At 42.2% G+C, this 18,421-nt stretch overlaps 1 protein-coding gene across 1 annotated transcript; it reads left to right on the top strand.

Annotated features, from left to right (window-relative positions):
* The first annotated feature begins 712 nt into the window (after window positions 1-712).
* tnfsf12 (TNF superfamily member 12) lies at window positions 713-12,375 on the top strand. Its single transcript, XM_085266799.1, has 6 exons — window positions 713-1,483; window positions 2,892-2,973; window positions 5,136-5,195; window positions 5,345-5,368; window positions 5,462-5,589; window positions 8,215-12,375. Exons 1-6 carry the CDS (start codon window positions 1,232-1,234, stop codon window positions 8,488-8,490), a joined length of 822 nt encoding a protein of 273 aa, XP_085122925.1. The 5' UTR covers window positions 713-1,231; the 3' UTR covers window positions 8,491-12,375.
* The last annotated feature ends 6,046 nt before the right edge of the window (window positions 12,376-18,421 follow it).

Raw genomic sequence — 18,421 nt, 5'->3', positions numbered from 1 at the left:
CAGGAAGTTATTTTAACCCTAACCCTTCATTTTCACACAAATGTGCACAAGGATGCTCATTCTCACATACGTGTGCGTGCGTTAGACGTTCAGATCGGCAGGTGAGGTGCCAGCAGTGCTGTCCAACAAAGGCTGGAAAGAAGAAGAAGAAGACAGTATGTGAGCAATGAAAGGTTTGTTCTTCTTTAACAAAAGCATCAGCGTGACTCCTCGGGCTACTTTTAAATTCAAGTTTGATTTTAATTTACTGTTTGATATGGTGCCTGCTGTGTGGGGCCTCGTAAAAAGGCACTAGAGCTCTGAAAAGCGCCTCATACCCCTGCTATTTTAATGAACAGCGTCATTTTGTAAATGTGGCTTCAGCAGCGTGCTTGTTTAAAATGATTCAACGCGCTCTCCAGAAAATATTTTAGAAGTTGCAGAGATCTAGTGGTCAGGACACAGTGTCACCACGTGAAATTCTCTGAAGATAAGAACCTCTGTGCTTTGTATAGAAGGAGCTGGTACTCCTGTTTGAACCCACTGTCCTTTTGTTCCCTGGAACGGTTTATCTTTTTTTCTTTTCTTTTTATAAATTCAATTATGAATGAAAACTTTGCTCTCTGGCTCACCTGTTGATGGCACAGTGGAAACCAAACGTGCAGCGTGCAGATCGTGAGTCTATACAGCCACCGTGTGGTTGCACACGGCACTGTCGCGGACATGAATGGCACATATTTGGAGTTGATGAGAGTGATTTGACAAGCAGCGGAAGCCTCGCGTAAAGCTTTCCGTGCGCTCCCCTCGTCGATTTTCACGGCGGCTGCCAGCTGGTATCAAAAATTCAGGGCGCAGGCAAAGTTCGCCTCCAGCAGAGAGTGTGTGGCTGCGTGTGTGTGCGTCTCTCTCAGCGCGTGTGTGTACATTCATGTGTGCTCGGTCTGTCTGTCTAATAGACTGACCCCCCAGCACGCCGTTTAAAGGGAAGACAAGAGAGCTGAGTCAACGAATCACAAGGAGAAGGATGCAACAGTTGATGTGCGCCAGTTGCACAGTTTTCTTGTATTTGGAGACGGCCTGCACACACGGAGGATGGTGGCCGTGATTTGATCAGATGTTTTTGCTGCTTTGCTTTCAAACTCATCTGCCAGATAAAGCTAAAAGTTAAAGAGCAGATCCTACAGAGCGGTCACAGCCTGTCCTCTTATTGCCAGACTGGACATTTGGACTGAAATGCATTTGGAGGGACTTCATGCTCTGCTGGAATGGAGTTGAAGCGGGGGATTTCGGATGGTCTGCGGCGGTGATTAGCAGCGCAGTCTGCACCAATATGCATCGGATTCTGCAGAGGAGACGAGTACGCAGGCTGCGGGTCGTCTGGGCTTCTCTGGCCCTGGTGGCTCTGTCTCTGGCCGCATGCAGCGCGCTGTTTACGGCGTGGACTTTGCGACAGACGCGGGACCTGTCTCAGTCCTTCAAGATCCTGCAGGACCGACTCGAGCAGGTTTGTGTCATACTTTAGAAAAAGACCTTAATAATTCGAGCGTGCAGACAGCCCCTCTCCGTTTTTGCACCAACAATAATATTTACTCTCCTGCAACTTTTTTTTTTTTTGAAAGACCATCAAGTGTTTCTTATGTAACTTCTTTTGTGGCTGCGGTTACGGGAATCTTGGCTGGGGGCATATGGACAAATCCACACTTCACCCTCCCCCTTTTCTCTCGCCCCTCGCACGTAGACTACTTATTCTCTCGCACCATTTCTCTGCTTGGCACTTTTATTACTCGGCAATAAACGCAGTCAAATTGTGCCGAGTTGTTGCTTGTTTTTGTGTCCGCCTCCCCCTGTTAACCACCTCCACCCCCATTCTCCCCGGGTGGGGGATCATGATTAATTACTCTGGTGCCAGTTGTGCTCCTTTTTTTTTTTAATCTAATTTTACTGGAAAGCCTCAGCTATTTGGCGTATGCCCGCTCACCCCACTGCCTCGAGTCTGCCGGGGACTCGAGGCGTGAAACGGGCTGCACGATAAAGCGTGGCAAGTGTAAATCATTTTCAGCCCGCACAAGCAAACGCTTCTAAATCTCCTGCAAAGTGCAGCTTTCCTAAACTTTTTTCCACTCTCCTTCTTTTTCTGTTTTGCACTTGCAGCAAATATCCGACACCAGATTGCATCACAAGACAAATAAATTTCCTAAAGGAGCCAGAATGGAAATTCTTCTTGTTTTTTTTTCTGTTTTTGAGTTCAGTGTATTTCACAAAACCAGATTGCAATGGATTTTATATCAGGAGAAAGAGAGGGGGGGGCAAGAAACCTGCACATAACACAAATACCCCCCAAAATTGGACACGTGGAGTGTTGCTGGAGCCCTCCCCAAGGGGGCCCCTGTTCTGTCCATTTGCCGTTAGCCAACTTCTGATGAGAGCCCAGTGAGTGAACGTCTGGAGGGTGCACTGCAGCTCTCTCGGCCTGCTTTTCCACAGTAGCAGTAAATTTAAACATACTTCTTCCCCCCTCCTCTGGAGCAGCTTCTCCTCTTACTCGATTTAGGCCTCCTTCGGTCACCCAGTGGAGTCTCCCCCCCAGCCACCTTCCAGTTGAGGGTTTAAATCCTGTCTGGCTTGACAAAATCAATTTCTTTCTTGCGGAAAAAAAATGACATGTGAAGAATTCGAAGTGCTGAAAACATGCATTAGGTGTCGCAACCAGTCGCTGAGGAAGTGGTAGATTTACAGCTAGAATGGCAGCAAAGGGGGCAGGATACTGCCAGAGACAGTCTGCTGCTTATGTGGCTGGCAGGAAATAAAGGCTGTCTGTGGCCGTGAGTGGGTTCTGTGCCAGAAAAAAAAAGTTATGAGAAAAATAACTGGCCGTTTGTTAATAGCTTGGTTTTTTCTGTGTGTTTCAACAGGTCAACAAACAGAGGAAGGCCATTGTTCAGCTGATCCTGGAGAAGAGAGAGCTGCTGGTGGGGCATCGAGTGAAGAGAGATGGTACTAGTGCTGTGATATACTGCTAATTTGGTATCGATCCCATACCAAGTAAATTCATGGCCAGTGTTTCAGCAATACTTTTAACCTCTAAAGGCAGCTTATGTAGCAGATTTATGAGATGAATCATCAATTTGCTAATTCCTAACACATTTAAATGGTTAGTGATGAGTAGTTACTAAGAGAAAACACACCTTTCATCTTTTCATGTATTTTGAAAGTGATTTTTTAAGGACCTGGAGTCTAAATGTGTCCATCTCTAAAGCACATTAACTTCTGTTGTTTAAATGTGCCGAAGTCTGTAATTAAAACAGACGTTAGGCCATTTTTCACAGTAGATGTTTGATATTTTTCCTTTTCCAATAAAATTATTTAACACAATTCAGTTGGCTACACACTGAACTTAGTAGGACATTAATGCGATCCTATCGCGCCAATACCAGCATTTGTATCGATACTATCGATATTAGGCCCAATCCGCCCAAATCTAGATGGTACTGCGTCTCGAAAGCCTGCCAAAGCCTGACATTTTTCTTGCACTGCAGCACCACCGGCATGTATAAGACGTCCTGTCCTTTCAGCTCTCCATATTGCCACAGACACAGTCTCCTTACCAACTGTTGTTTTTTTAGGAAGAACATTTAACGCAGAGCACTGGCCAGTCTTGGCCCCACATGCCACTTTGGTCAGGTCTCGCGGGCCGCAGGCACTACCCGCTGCTAAAAGTTGACACAGGAAAAAGTAGGCAGCTGGAAGACTGTTTCAGAAATTACAGGTCTGACCAGAGCGGCCTCGAGTCCCAGAAAAAAAGCAGCTGGCGCGGGCGCTGGGGGCCTTGTTGCACGCTTTCGGGCAATGAAATTGATTTTTTTCCCCACCGCCAGAACACACGACTGACACAGCTATGATTTGTTGTGAAAGCGGTGATATTTGATGACCTATCATTGCTGTATTTATAGCCTCTGCTTGCGTCACCATCACGGGACTGCTTGATTGTCCACGTTTTGCCCGAGAGTGAACCCACACGAGGGCTTTTTAAAGGGGATTAGAGTCTAGATTTCACCAGTGTATCTGTATTGATATCCTCTAAGTGCTAGCTTATTGGTTTTAGTAACTAATATCTCATTAAACTGTCAGAAACTCATGGCTGTCAATGGAAAAAAAGAAGAAAAACGAGGGAATAAGAAGAGCAAACAGCTTTTTCCAGTCTTGCCTTTCAGCAGGACACTGCTGTTATGTTCTCCTCTGAAAAGACCGACAGCTTAAGTCGAGAAAATCTGGCCAGCCTGAGGGCTTTACGCTCGGCCATAGCAAATCCAAAGTCCACAGGGTCACCCACGTGTGAGTTATTTTCACAGGGGCTCAATATTCCCGAATGATGACGGTGGGGGGCGTTTGGCCCGTCTCATCCTGAAACATAAAGTGTGTAATTCACAGTTCATACACAGAGTTGTATCAGTGTTTGAAATCGGCTGGATTGTAAGGCAAAAAAACCCTAAAAAAAACTTTTAGTGGGGAATAAGAGCAGGCGGTCATCAGTGCTGTGCTTTATTTATTGCAGCTATCTGAGCTTGTTCTTGGATGAAGCTGGCTGTTGCTTCACTCTGTCTTGCTGCAGCCAAAGACCCTCTTTGACTCTCCTGTTCCTGCACTTCATTTTTCTTGCTTAGCCTTTTAGTTCTTCAGCTTTGCCTTTTAATGCCTGTCCTTTTCTGCTTTATCAGTCACTTTCCCCCTGTCCATCTTAGGGGTTTTATTGGTTTTCTAATTTTTTTTCACCCTTCCTTCCAATCAGATCTCTCCAGCCTCCTTCCTTCCATCCAATCTCTGTATTCAGTATTTTCTACATGACTGCGACCAACTTGCTCCAAGATTAGCTGCTAAACGTGTGTGTGCGTGTGGTGGTGAGGAGGCACGCGCTTCTGACCGAAAATAATAGTTTGAGGAAATATTATTGAAGCACGTGAAAGGAAATCCTTTACCCATCTGCTAACCCTGTTAGAGCCAGCCAGGTCTGGATCTGAATGGCACCAAATTAACGCTTCATGTTATTAGACAGATAGAGATGGGGATGATTGCTTTGTCCAAATAAATTTTTCAAGAAAAAACCCCACAGACGTCATTTTTATGTGCATTCAGTCTCCTTTCCTGCCTCCCTTTTACAGAGAGGACGTCGAAAGCAGGGAGGAGTGGAAATGGAAGGAAAGCGGCGTCTCATTTTGAGAGTAAGTGGCTTGGCAGATCTCTCGTAGCTGTCTCGTGTAGCATCTGCTGAAGTGTTTTCAATCATATACCCCTATACGATTGCACTCATAAAATCTTAATTCACTTTCCCTTTTCCTTTTCTTTCAAAATCGCTTTTGCTTTCCGTCAGTAACCAAAGTCTCCTCTCAGCAAGGTAAGAGTCGTAAAAGTGAAGGACAGAGGTTGATCTTTGAATCTTTTGTCTCTGAGAGGAATGACCTGGGATGTGTGTGCGTGTGTCTAACAGTGGGAGAAGGTGGGGTGATCAAGGGCTGGGAAGAGAGGACGCTGAATATGAGTAAAGCGGTGAGGTACAACAAGGAGCAGGGCACCTTCACCGTGGAGAAAGCAGGCGTCTACTTCCTGTTTTGCCAGGTGAGTTTCTGCTGGGAGCGATAGTTTATTTTGAGCTGCAAACTCTGCATACAAGGTGTGGCTATTAAACAAGGAGTCTGGGCTTATCTAAGCTAACCCAGCATTAGTCTGGGACTGTCTGGCAGCCGCACCTCTACCTTAAAGCTGAACCAGTCACAACTTTTCCATTAATAATGCCTCAAATGAATGTGGGCAGTATTAAAGGCAGCTCAGTGGTGTGCTTTGAACCCAGACAGAGCGCCTCTGAGTGGAGTTAGCATGTTTTCTCTTTACACAAAAGAAAAAAACACCAGGTTAGTCCTGCCTGTTTGTGTGTGATAAACTGTACAAAATCAAAATGGTTCCCAGTTGGCAGCTAGCTGATGTACACAGTGATATGCAAGCAAAGATGAAGTAAAGATCCAGATATTTCCCTCAGGTTCTGGTGAACTGTAAATAAAAGATGCCCACATCTTTTTTTTTTTTTTTTAAAAGTTCAATTTTCCATCAGTGTTAATTTCATTGTCAAGTAATTTCTCTCAACGACCTTTTTCATTGAGAGAAATAATTTTACTGATGCTTATGTCTGCGAATAGGAACGAGATGAAAATATTCTGGAGAGATGAGATCCAAAGACAAATAATTAAGTTGTAGAAAGGCAGAACGTGTTTGGCAGCGATCCAGTGGTTAGATGCTAACAATCGATCAGCCCTCGGGCAACGGTACAGCTTTTTTTTGGAAACAGAACTCAGAAATCTCCCTGTTTCTCATTAAAATGTGACAAAATGTTAGTGCTTTTGAGCAAAGACAAGAGCAGACATATGGACACATTTCACATTTGATGTCAATAAAAGTAGGACACCAAACTACGCCACACTTTTACGCTTCATATTTTAATCAACTGAATCACCTTTAGATTTAATATTTACTATAATTTTATGAGATTTATTCGATTAAAACTGACTATGACTTTAGACTTATGACTAAAATGAAATCAAAATTTGCACTGGTTGCTGAAGAACATAATTGGACTGGAGCCGATCCGCTTGCGCTAGCTAGCTTAGTTAGCATACCTTGCTAACTAAGCTAGCTATCTAGCTGTTCACTTTTAATATAAACCCTTCAAAGAAAATTTGGTTGCACAGTATTAATGTCCTCTGCTTAAGGTTTTAAAATTCATAATGCTACTGTAAAACAATATTTTTGCAGTAATGTTACAAAACAAAAATCACTGGCTAATGAATTATACCTCACAAGTTGTTAGTCAGCAAGCACACCTTGGCTAATCCTCCTTTCTGGAACTTGGTATGACAAATGTTTACTTAAGTTTTTAATTCAAATGAGTGACTAAGTCCATAAACTCAACAGGAAAGTGTTTAAAGAGGTCAAGAAAGAGACATTTTGCCTTAAATGTATATAGGATTAGAATTATTTTTGTACCTGTATCGCCCCCTGGTGACTATTAAAAAGAACACAAGCTAAGTTACTTCTACATTGGCTTCACTCTTTAAACCCTGAGGCTTTGTACTGTTTACAGTTACGCATTAGCCAGTATGTAATGCAGCAAACAAAGTCGACATTGTGTAATGTATTTTTAGGGAATTCAGTTTTCGCTGACAGTGAATTATTTCCTGGAACGGGCAGCTCTGTTTAATTCCTTTTATGACAAAATGATTAAGAAACCCATATTCGCAGTAAGAGGAGTACACTCTTACAGGAAACAAATAAAAAAAATCAAAGTCTTTGTCATCTGCTGGTGACTGATGACATAAATTCATCTTTTTTTAACTTTTTTTTTTTTACAAAGTCATATAATGAAGTACTTCATTATATGACTTCCCTTTAACCTGACTTCTTCTGAAACCACATACTGTGTCATACTTCGTGTTTGCGATGGGCACATCCATCTTTTATATACAGTCTATGTAAAAGACCAAAACAGAGTCAAAATGAAAATGTTTTGTCCCAAAGGTATAAATGCAGCTTTAAAGTTGATTAGGTATCTTTATATTATTTCACAAAATTCTATATTTTTATCCTGCCAACTTAATTTCAAAAAACAATTTCAGACTATGGTTGGGTAATAATTTAAAGTGAAATTAAAGTAAACTGAAACGGGTTCATGGGATGGTTAAGACAAAGTTCAAACACTGACGATTCTGAGAAAGATGAATCCAGCTGAAAACATCTTAAATAAAACAGAGATCCAGGTTAAAGCATCACACCTATAAAAATACATTTCTTACTTTTAGTCTGGTGAATTAGGCTCCAGCCCCCCTGTGACTCTGAATTGGATAGGTGGAAGAAAATGCATGGATGGTTGGATAGTAGGGTGAATTAAAAAAGTCTGCATGCAAAGCTAGAAGCAAGCTTTATTTAGCTCGAGCAGTCATAGTGTAGATGTATGAATCATGTTTTTGGAGAGCTGGGTATCAGGTTTTGGGTAATCTCAAGTATCCAGGCCTTCCTCCTTGTCAGGCTGACAGAAGTCTGGAGAAAATCTAAGCAAAAGGAAAAAAAAAAAAAAGAGAAAGAAAAAGTCATGAAATCCCGAGACAGTGTGCTTGGGTTTCACATGAATACTCCAGAAACAAGTTCTCCCTCTGCTGACCTGTTCATGAGAGATCATCTTCTCTGTCCATTCAGGTGTTGTTCAACGAGCAGCAGTCTCAGTACGTGAAGCTGGACGTGGTGACCCTTGGCTTGAGGGCTCAGAAGCTGCAATGCATGGAAGGCTACGGGACAACCCCCTCTGCCGGGCCGCACCCTTTCCACTTCCTGAAGCCCTGCCAGGTGTCCGGCCTCCTGCGACTGGACAAAGGCACGGAGCTGCAGGCCATTACGGGCCCGTCCTTCAGACTCCACAGCGTAGGCAATCCCTCCGCCTCGCCTCACGTCTTTAGCATCTTTAAAGTTAACTGAAGCGCACTGTGGAAACTTTTTGTTTGTTTTTGTTTGTTTGTTTTAACGAGTAAACAGACTCATCAGAGAACTAACTTGTTTTTGTGCGGACAAGATTGTTTTATAAATGGTGAAGCTGTCATAAGCGGTCGAGGCATCGCTTAATGCTACGGCTTCTTCCCAAAGACGTTAATTTGAAAGACAAACCCTGACATTTGGGGAAGCTGTTGTGGATTTTTTTTCCCTCTGGACTGCAGAGCTGTTTTGGAACGCAGATTTTTGGAATAAAACCAAGGCCCGCAGTGAATGTCTGCTGAGGGAACAGATGTGATGGGAGCTGTTCTGTAGATAAAGGGCTTCATATAAAAAAGAAGAAGCAGAAGAAAACTCCTTGGATGTTCATCTTAGCCTGTGTATTACGCTATAAATTGTGCCTAAACTCTTTATAAGACTATGAGTAAAGCTGTGCATGCACCTTCCACTTCCACAGCTGAGAGCACATCTGCAAGCGGCCTACACGAGTTGTCATATATTTTATACAATGTAGCGTCAGTGTGTATGAAATCTTACAAATCAATTTTGTTTCTGTTTATACTGATTTTATAATATCAATGCAAGCATTTTCTTTAAATACTTTGGATATATTTTACACACATTTTACATTTTATCAAGGAGATGGTTTTTGGCGGTGTTTTAAATGCCATGGATGTGAATTTGTTATCTTTTTGTAAGGTTAAAATGATTGTTTGTATACTTTGTTGTGCAAGTTATACCGAGCGAAGCATAGAGCTTTAAATATAGCTTGTCCTTACTCCCTCTTCTTCACCTGATTGATGACCATTTTTCAAGAAATAACCTGATAAAACTGTTAATTATTCAGCCAAAATACAGATAAAGCTGTATTATAAATGAAGTTAATACATTTTCCTTTTTTTTTCATCACGTTGGCAAAGTATAGATGCTTATGTAAGTTATTCACAAAGAACTAACAGAAAGAACATCACAAAAATGAAATGCACTGCCATGAAATTGGTACACGCTTTCATTCACCCCTGAGCGAATTCATATAAAAACAGCCGTTTCCTGTCAGCCTCAGCTGGATGTTTTTGTTTTGCAGTCATCGTTGTGGCTGATGATGGGTCTTTAATGGTCGACTGCGCATGTAGGCACAATCGGTTCACGTACAGCAAACTCAGTGTTATCTTATTTGGCAGAAATCTATGCATTTTCTGTTCTTTGTGACCATTTGAAAAGCTTTCATTAATCCAATTCAGGGTCACAGCAGTGCTGGAGCCAATCCCAGTTGCCATAGGGCGAGGGGTGAGATAAGTGGCCCCGAAAAAACTAACAAAGAAACTGTATATGCATGACTAAAACCCAAATTTTCAACAGATAATCTTATTACACTTAGTGATTTCCTTTAAATCTGACTGAAACCTCTTAGAAGGAGATCCAAATACTTTCATGCCTGAGAAATCCTCTGTCATGGATATTCACACCTCTCAAATGAACCTGCTCATGTTAGTAAAACATTTTCTACTTTTATTGAAGATGCTACCCTGCACCTGAACACATGGAGCTTCACAAAGTCATCTCCAAGTCACAAAATAGATTATTAAACCCTTCTGCTAATCAGCCCTCTCAATGCGGTAAACAGTGTGCAACATTAGCACTACTGATTGCAGACCAGTGACGTCCAACCAGAGATTCTTGTACACCAGGATATAACTCTGCAGTTTCAGAGAGGTAACAGAAAGCCATTTTCTTACCAAGTGTGGCATTGTAGGAGCGCTGTGAGAGGACGTGCACACCTTCGACACCTCTCTCTACACAGAAAAGCCCCATGCACAGTCTGATATCCTCGTGTCAGTGTTGTTCCTACATCATCATAATAACGCTGGCCCAGGATCAGCATTGCACCCGACCAGTGACGTTGTCTGAGTTAGTTAGCATTCAGTTAGCATTAGCCAAAAAGTTAGCTAAGTTAGCAAACCAAGATAAATAAACTAAATTTGGCTAACAGCAAAACTAACCCGATAATATGTTTGTTATATTTTATAAATGAACAAAGAAAACACTTGAAATGCTGACCATTTGTTTTAGAAGAGAGGTTTATTTTAACAAAGGTATGGTTTTACTTTTTTCTCCATATTTTAAAGTTATGCGATCACAACAACGTGCTTCGTCAGTTGCAATTTTGATACTGGACTGACATCATTATGATAATGCAGTGAGAACACCAACACAGGGATATCAGACACGTCAGCCTCCTGGCAGATTCAAACCCAGACGCTTCTTGTTGTAAGGTAACAGTGCTAACCTTTGCACCACCATGCAAGCCCTAACTAATCTACTACATAAGTTAAATGCTAATAGGTTCAAAAAGTTAGCTGGTACTGAAATGAAGAGCCAATGAAAGTTTATATCAAAAGGAAAGAAGCATCGGGACAAAGTTAAAACATGAAAGAGCAGCGATGAGGCTGCTGCTAAGGGCTAAGCTAAAGGACCCACGACAGCAAAAGCAACCACATATGTTACTTCACATTTATCATTTTTGTATTTTAACCAGTTAGTAAATGGTTAAAACAGATACCTAAAAGTAAGAAATAGTGAACTGAAAGTTATGGATTAACAGTAGAGGGTAAATACCAATGGGCTATATTGTGAGTGTTAAACAGCTAAAATTAAGTATAAATTAAGAAAAGGAAATGAATGTCATCTATCCATTTATGCAATATGGATAAATGACTTCATCACCCACAGTATGCGTTAATATTGTAGTATCAGGGTCAGAATTTAACAAACTGGCCCTAAAAACGGACCCTTTATTGTATAAAATTATTTATAACAAAGGCAACCAGTGAAAGGGTTACCAGAGCTCATCTGGGCACTGTGGGTATGCATGGGTCTGACAAAAACGACTGAGAGTCATTGCTGTAGTCTGTCCTTTTACCCTTTTGTGGCTTCATTTTTATTACAGTGAATTTATAAAAGCCAGATATTAAATCAGTTGTGTGACACCAAAAGCAGAACTCTGCAGAAACATGGAAAAGATCCAACATCAATTTTCAAGGGAGTCGTTCCAGGTTAACCTCGGAAAAAAAGAAAAAAAAAGAGAGTTCTGGTTATTTGGTGTCTGACTGCAAAAGAGAGGTGAATGGTGTCAAACTGAAAGTTACATTTAAGAGTTCAGTTTAATATCTAAAAGCTTTTAGTATTGGGTTTGTTTTACTTTTATATCCTTCTGGAAATATAACTCCTTCCATTCTCTCATACGCTGCTGGTTTCCGTAATATTCCTTGCTACAATGCAAACAGTGTGTATTTCTAGCCGTGGGTTTCTGCACTCCCACTCTTGTTTATAAGTAGTTTTTGTGGATGGACCACATTGGTTTCTCCTCAGCACTTTACTGCAGCGATCGCAGCGTTTTTAATTGGAACCAAACATTTATGTTTTCAAATGGAAAAAAAACGTCCGATTCTGCAGTGCAGACGATATATCCTGTTTGATTTCCTCATCATTTTCCTCTTTCCTCTTTATGTCTCAGTCATCCCCCCCTCCACATCCCTGTGCACCTCATACTTCCCTGTCAGCACCAATCAGACTACACACACACACCAACAACCCTCTAAATTTTCACTTCCTGAATCTGAACCTGAACCACATAGCTTAAAGTCTTTTGAGGAAAAACATGCCTCATCCCACCCCCGCCACCACAAACACACACACAACACACACATGAACACTTCCCTGCCCCAATTCCTTTTTCTCTAAATGTCAAAGTTTATCGCCATTTCGGAAAATTCTGTAATGTTGTGAAGACGTTCTCTGTAAAATGATGATGTATGCATTGCCTAAACATTGTTACGTTTCCACTTTGTTCACACTTTGAAATAAACCTTCCTTACTGTTTTTGAAAAGCTCAATTTCTTTTAAGAAAGAGACTCAAAAATAGGTTAATGGGAAGCATAAAACAGCTAACAAAGCATAAGCCAATTTAGAACCATTATCCTGCTCAGCCTTGAATATTGGAGAGGAGAATGACTCCATACATGATGGAAAATGGATATGTGAACACCTTGATCCAAAAGAGAGGCATTCCATGCTTCACGGGATGCCTGGAACACAGAGGAGTCCTAGGCCAGATGACACATGAAGCCAGGTCAAAGAAAAGCAATCTGACAGTAGTCTGGCTGGACTTTGTAGACATTCCTCACAATCTTGTCAGAATAGCCATAAAGTATTACCACGTCCCAGACCGCATCAAGGGAATGATCTGTAGCTACCTGTGAGGGATCAAGCTCCGCTTCAAGACCACAAACTGCATCACCCAGTGGCAGCACCACGAGAAAACGATTGTCACTGGTTGTGCAGTCTCCCCCAGCCTATCATCCTGTTATGAACCTCATGAAAAATGTAACCAGAGACTCGGCGAAGAACTGAAGCATCTGATAACAGTGATAAAGGACTTCGTGGATGACCTTATAATCACAACATCTTCCCATGTGCAGGCAAAATTGGTCCTAACCAAGCTTGATGAGGTGGCAACACAGACTACGATGACTAAGGGACAGCAGCAGCATCCACAATACTGAAGAGAAAGCATAGGGGTGGTTGAAGACTACTGATAAATCTGGGCTCCTGGGGAAGTTTCAGACATGGCTGTATCAACAACGCTTGCTTCCAAGGTTGATGTGGTTTCTGATAGTGTATAAAGTCCAGCTTACAGCAGTGGAAGGAGTGGAACGAAAGATCATTGAGCACCTAAGAAGCTGGCTCCAAGTTTTACTCCAGTCGGGCTCTACATCTGGGCAACTACAACTACTCTGTCATCTCTCATTGCAGAGTTCAAAGTGGCAAATGCAGGTTTGCCTTCATCTTCAGAGATTCAAGAGACAACAAGGTCAGAGAAGTAGGTTAAAAACCACATCAGGACAAGAGTGGAAGGACTCTAAATCACTGGTCCAAGAGAAAGGAATCTTTAAAATCCAACTTTATTCGAGCACCCTGTGCAGGATGACAAAGTCTGGGCATCACATGCTTCCAAAAATCTGGAAAAGTTTAACTTAACAAAGAGGAAAACCATGATCCAGGCAGAAATGAGAAATATGGAGGAGTACCAGAGGAAGTTAAGAGCAGTCAAGCTTACCTCCCAGGGCTCAGGGGCAACGTGGGTCAATCAACCCCAAGAGGAAGGTGACTTGGTGTCATGGTCCAGGAGAGTGGCTGTGTTTTTCCACGTTTCCACTGAGTCCCACCTCTGGGCGGAGCCCTCATCCACACGCCTGTCATGCTCATCTGTCTGTGATCCAGGATAATCAGCCATCAGTATTTAAGACCAGCGCATTCAACTTTTCTTCACCAGTTCGTCTCATGATCTACGTTAGTATTAGGCCTCCTTTGCATCTTGTGATTTCTCTTGTTCATGCTAACTTATCCTGTTCTCCTTGTGTTTCTAGTAGCTTCTCGGATTCACCATACTCCTCATTCGCACTTCTTTTCACTCACCTGGACGCTGGTCATCTCTGGAAATGCTAACCACTCCCTCTCATCTGTCTGGACACTCACCTGCCCAGTATTGCTTTTTCCTAGTCACCCTCCACTTGCTAGCAAAAGACCCTTGTTCAAGTTCCATGCCACACACGATTCCTGACCCTCGTTCGAGTTCCACGTGCCACCCACAATTCCTGTGTGTACTGTTTTCACTTGAGTTTAGTAAATAAAGTCCAGGTTGATCCCATTGCCCTTTTCTGAGTCTGCATTTGGGCTCTTTGACACTTGGGTTGACTTATGGAGGTTGGAGCCATCCAAATCTGCACAGCAGGGGCACGAGAGATGACCTAATGTGCAAGTTCTACAGGAACCCTGGCACATATTGTAACGTCGGGTTGCGTTTAGTGGTTGAGAGGAGGCGGCAAAACACTTAGCAGGGTAGCCAAAAGAATACACACTCACGCTGGCGTTGGGAATTCCACAGTGTGTTCTTTAATATACCTTCTCTTCATCAACCATATAAGCCCGGTTGAACGGCTGCAGCTTAACAAACATAGCGCACAGTGTTCGTACAACCCATAACGTTGCAAACAAAGGTGTCTGGAGAGGTAAAACATAAAATCCGTCCCTCCTCATGCACTAGCGTGTAAGCACATGTTCACACCATCACAGAGAGAGAGAGCAGAGCAGTGGCACAAACTGATGACACCATCAACCCTCGACTTGGGTGTCTTAAAGGGACACCACACCATAGTGGCTGTTACAATATCTTATTAGTGTACATGTCTGCTCTTAACCAAGGCAGATACAAGTGGTGCCATGACAAGGTACTGGCTGCACTCGCAAACGTCCTAGAGCAAGAGCCCATCCATACTTCTGTCCATCCAGCCATCTTCTTTTGTTTATCTGAAGTTGAGTCACAGTGGCAACAAGCTAGGCACAGAATTCCAGTCATCCTTTTCCTCAGCAGTGTTTTTGTAGTTCCTCCTGGGGGGGTCCAAAGACACCCAAAATTATATATATTGTGGATCTACCCCAGATGCCTGAAAAAAAATATAGGATGGTTGCGTATCCATGACTTTGCCTCTTTGGTCACTTACTCAAAGCTCATAACTGTAAATTGACCAGTAAAGTTTGACCTTCTGGCTTGGCTCTGAAACAATTTTTCAAAAATTCTTATGTTACTCCTTGTCTGCTTGATGGGACCAGCAGTTTTTACAGTTTGTTGCACCTCACCAATAAATAGTAAAATATGTCAGTCTTTTTGGTTATGGACACCTTGTCATATAAAGTAAGTGAGCTTGTTGCTGGTGTTACCTGTGAGTAGTTCAGCTCAGGATTAATTTTTATTAGAAGTTTGTATTTCACCAGTATGTCTCATTTTATTGTTTATTATTATTGTGTAGATGTGATATTGTATTGTGGCATACTTTCACTTTTGTTGCATATGTCATATTTATATTAATGGAAACAAATAACCAATTGTTAATAGCAGGAAAGCAGATATTAAATTATTTGGGCAATTAATAAATATATTAATACATTTTGGGCTTTCAAGATACTGATTACAAAGTAATGTACAGAAGAAAACTAAATACGTTAGACATCAGTACATCGACATCAAATGTAAAAAGATGGGTTCTGACTCGATTGACCACACTGATGAGCGTTAAAAACAAAAACATCTACAAGCCCAAGATATAAATGTAAAAATACACGAACAGTACAGAAGAGTATTCACCTGAGATGTAGAGCTATCTGCAGAGGGCTTCCCAGTGTGTACCTCATGGGAGCTGAAATCATCTCCAGACTCTCCTATTAGGGAGTACAAAGCTCCTATAACAGTGAACGCTCGTCTGTGAGCGGCAGCAGTCTGTTCTGAATAGCAGAGCAGGGTGACTCTTCACCTTTTAGTCATTGTGAATCACCAGTCATCTGCTCCTCAAGGTTGCTGTGCATGTGTGCGTGTGGGAGGCAGAGGGGCCTGCGAAGGGGAGACACTGAATCAGCGCGGCGTCCTCAGAGCTTCCAGACTCTTGCAGCATCCACCATCAGAGCAGAGCGACTAAGACAATTGGGTGTTAGGTGGTGTTCACACAAATTAAGTGATCGTGACTGTGGTATTTAAAAACTGAGAAGAAATAACATTTAAGAGCTTTAAAATGCAACTTGCTCACTTCACTGCCTTCCACATGAAACTTAATATAGCTAATGTTTGCACATTTAGATACTGACTCCTCTTTTATTTTTTCTACTCGATGAAAAAATAAGACTCAGTGATTTGTTTTCACTGATTCCATTCAAAATACTGCATCAACGAAAATATTGTGATGCTATTTCATATTTTAGTATCTCTCTTTCTCTAAAATGTACCAATGTAATAAAGCCAATTATTTTGACTAAAATAGCTTTGCTTGCTGTGTGAAAAGACTGAAGGTTTACAGCTCCGTGAGGCTGAATACGGTAGATAAATGGCTTACTGCACTATCAAGCTAGGTCCCTGTTGGAGTGGCATGGAGTTTGTAGTCTAGCAGAAAGAAGCCAACTTCATCATCTTAGACTGCAGACAGCAAAAGTCTTTTTAAAGTAAAGTGTGTGTGTTAGTCCCCATAGGGAAATAGTTCCTCTGCATTTAACCCATTCACCCAGTGAAGCAGTGGGCAGCCACCAGTGCAGCGCCCGGGGAGCAGTGTGTAGGGACGGTACCTTGCTCAGGGGTACCTCAGGGTAGCCGTTCAGTGGAGTCGAACCCCCGACCTTCTGATCATGGGGCCACCACTCTACCTACTGAGCTATCCCTGCCCTGAAATAATTTCTGTGAGATAGAAGCCACTCCAGTCAAAAGTAGCATTGCAGAAACTGGTACTGGTCCACATAATAGTACTCAAAGCTCACTGATGCCACAGGGCAGAACAAAGAGTACAATTATGAGACAACAATAGTCTGAGTTCGCCCATGAGAGCAGAGGACCACTGGAGAGGCTGAATTGTATTAAGAGGATCAAAATTCACTGATCTGAAACACAAGATGGGACAGGACAATTGCAACACCTTCACATTCTGTTGTAGATTTGTTGATGTGCTGTTGCACAACCAGTTTCTGCCAAGTTTTAGCTGTCAGTCAGATAGGCTTACATGTCCTCACATATACTTTGGTCTCCGGAGGAGTTCATGATTGACTTGGTGATTGCAAGGTGCCCAGGGACTGTGTCTGCAGAGAAAGGCCAGACTGTCACCTCTCTACCACCGTGCTGACAGTTGCTTTGTGCTGCTATGTTGTGTTTGATTTTCTCCAAGCACTGTGCATTAAGCCAAACATCTGTACTTTGTTCTTGTCTGCTCATTGTTCACAATGTCCCAGAAGTTCAGATGTAACTTCATTACGAAAAGAGTATTAGGGCCACATTTAGCCCCCCCCCCAAAAAAAGATTGTTTTCAGAATAAAATGAAAATTTCAAGAAAGAGACATTGAGGTCATAGTTTGAAAACAGGTTGAAAACATGGTGCAGAAAGCTGCATCTGGTCAGAACGACCTCACCCCCCCAACTTGAAAGAGTTGGCCGGATTTGTACAAACTGAAATATCCGGCAGTGTACAGATGCAAGGATGCTGATGGTTACACCCTTGTGCAATAAAGAGGATGATGAATCACAAGACACGATACGACAGACGATCATTTGTTTCACAAATTTATCTAAACAAAGCATTTTGTAGAGCGGGCCCCAACCCCTAAGCCACACACTGGTACTGGTCCGTGAGTCGTTTGGCGCCGGGCCGCGAGAGTTGAGGCTCGGGTGTGAAATTCATGTTTTTTATCGTGTTTTAGCATTATTTTTTAATCATTTTTATCTTTAACTCGGTTTCCCTGAGTCTTTTCCCGTATCTTTTTTTTTTTTTAGTACCGGTACAGGTTTTATTTTGTTGTATTTATCCGCAACACCTTAAAGGCCGGTTCGTGAAAATATTGTCGGACATAAACCGGTCTGTGGTGCGAAAAAGGTTGGGGACCGCTGTTGTAGAGGGTATAGGAGCCGTGGTAGTTGTTTGGCTTGAAACGACAACTGTAATCTCCACATTTTGGCTTTTTTCTCATTTGTTTTAGTTAACATGGAGCTAATACTCTGTCGTACTTCACAAACATAAGCTTCTTTTTTGAAGAGGCTCCTGAAAGTCCTTCAAACAAGCCATAACTGTTCAGTCTTTTCCTAATTGTGTTGTCTTGAATCTTAACATTTCGCATGCTAACTGAGGCCTGTAGAGTCTGAGATGGAGCTCCTGGGTTGTTTTTACAGTTTCTTTGAGCACTGCACTGTCTGAGATTAAGGTGAACTTACTGGGATGGTCACTCCTGTAAGACCGTGGCATTTATTTATTGATTTTTTTTGACACAGCTGAATGTTTCAGACCAGTAAACTGTGAAAACTTCAGCTTTTACATCACAACTATTCAACTGCATTTAA

The sequence above is a fragment of the Mchenga conophoros genome, linkage group LG3 (genome assembly GCF_057382185.1).
Source record: "Mchenga conophoros isolate Kocher_MC1m ecotype Shallow Benthic linkage group LG3, M_conophoros_male_GT1.1, whole genome shotgun sequence".
NCBI classification, from domain to species: Eukaryota; Metazoa; Chordata; class Actinopteri; order Cichliformes; family Cichlidae; genus Mchenga; species Mchenga conophoros.
This window is presented reverse-complemented; position numbering and strand designations above follow the sequence as displayed.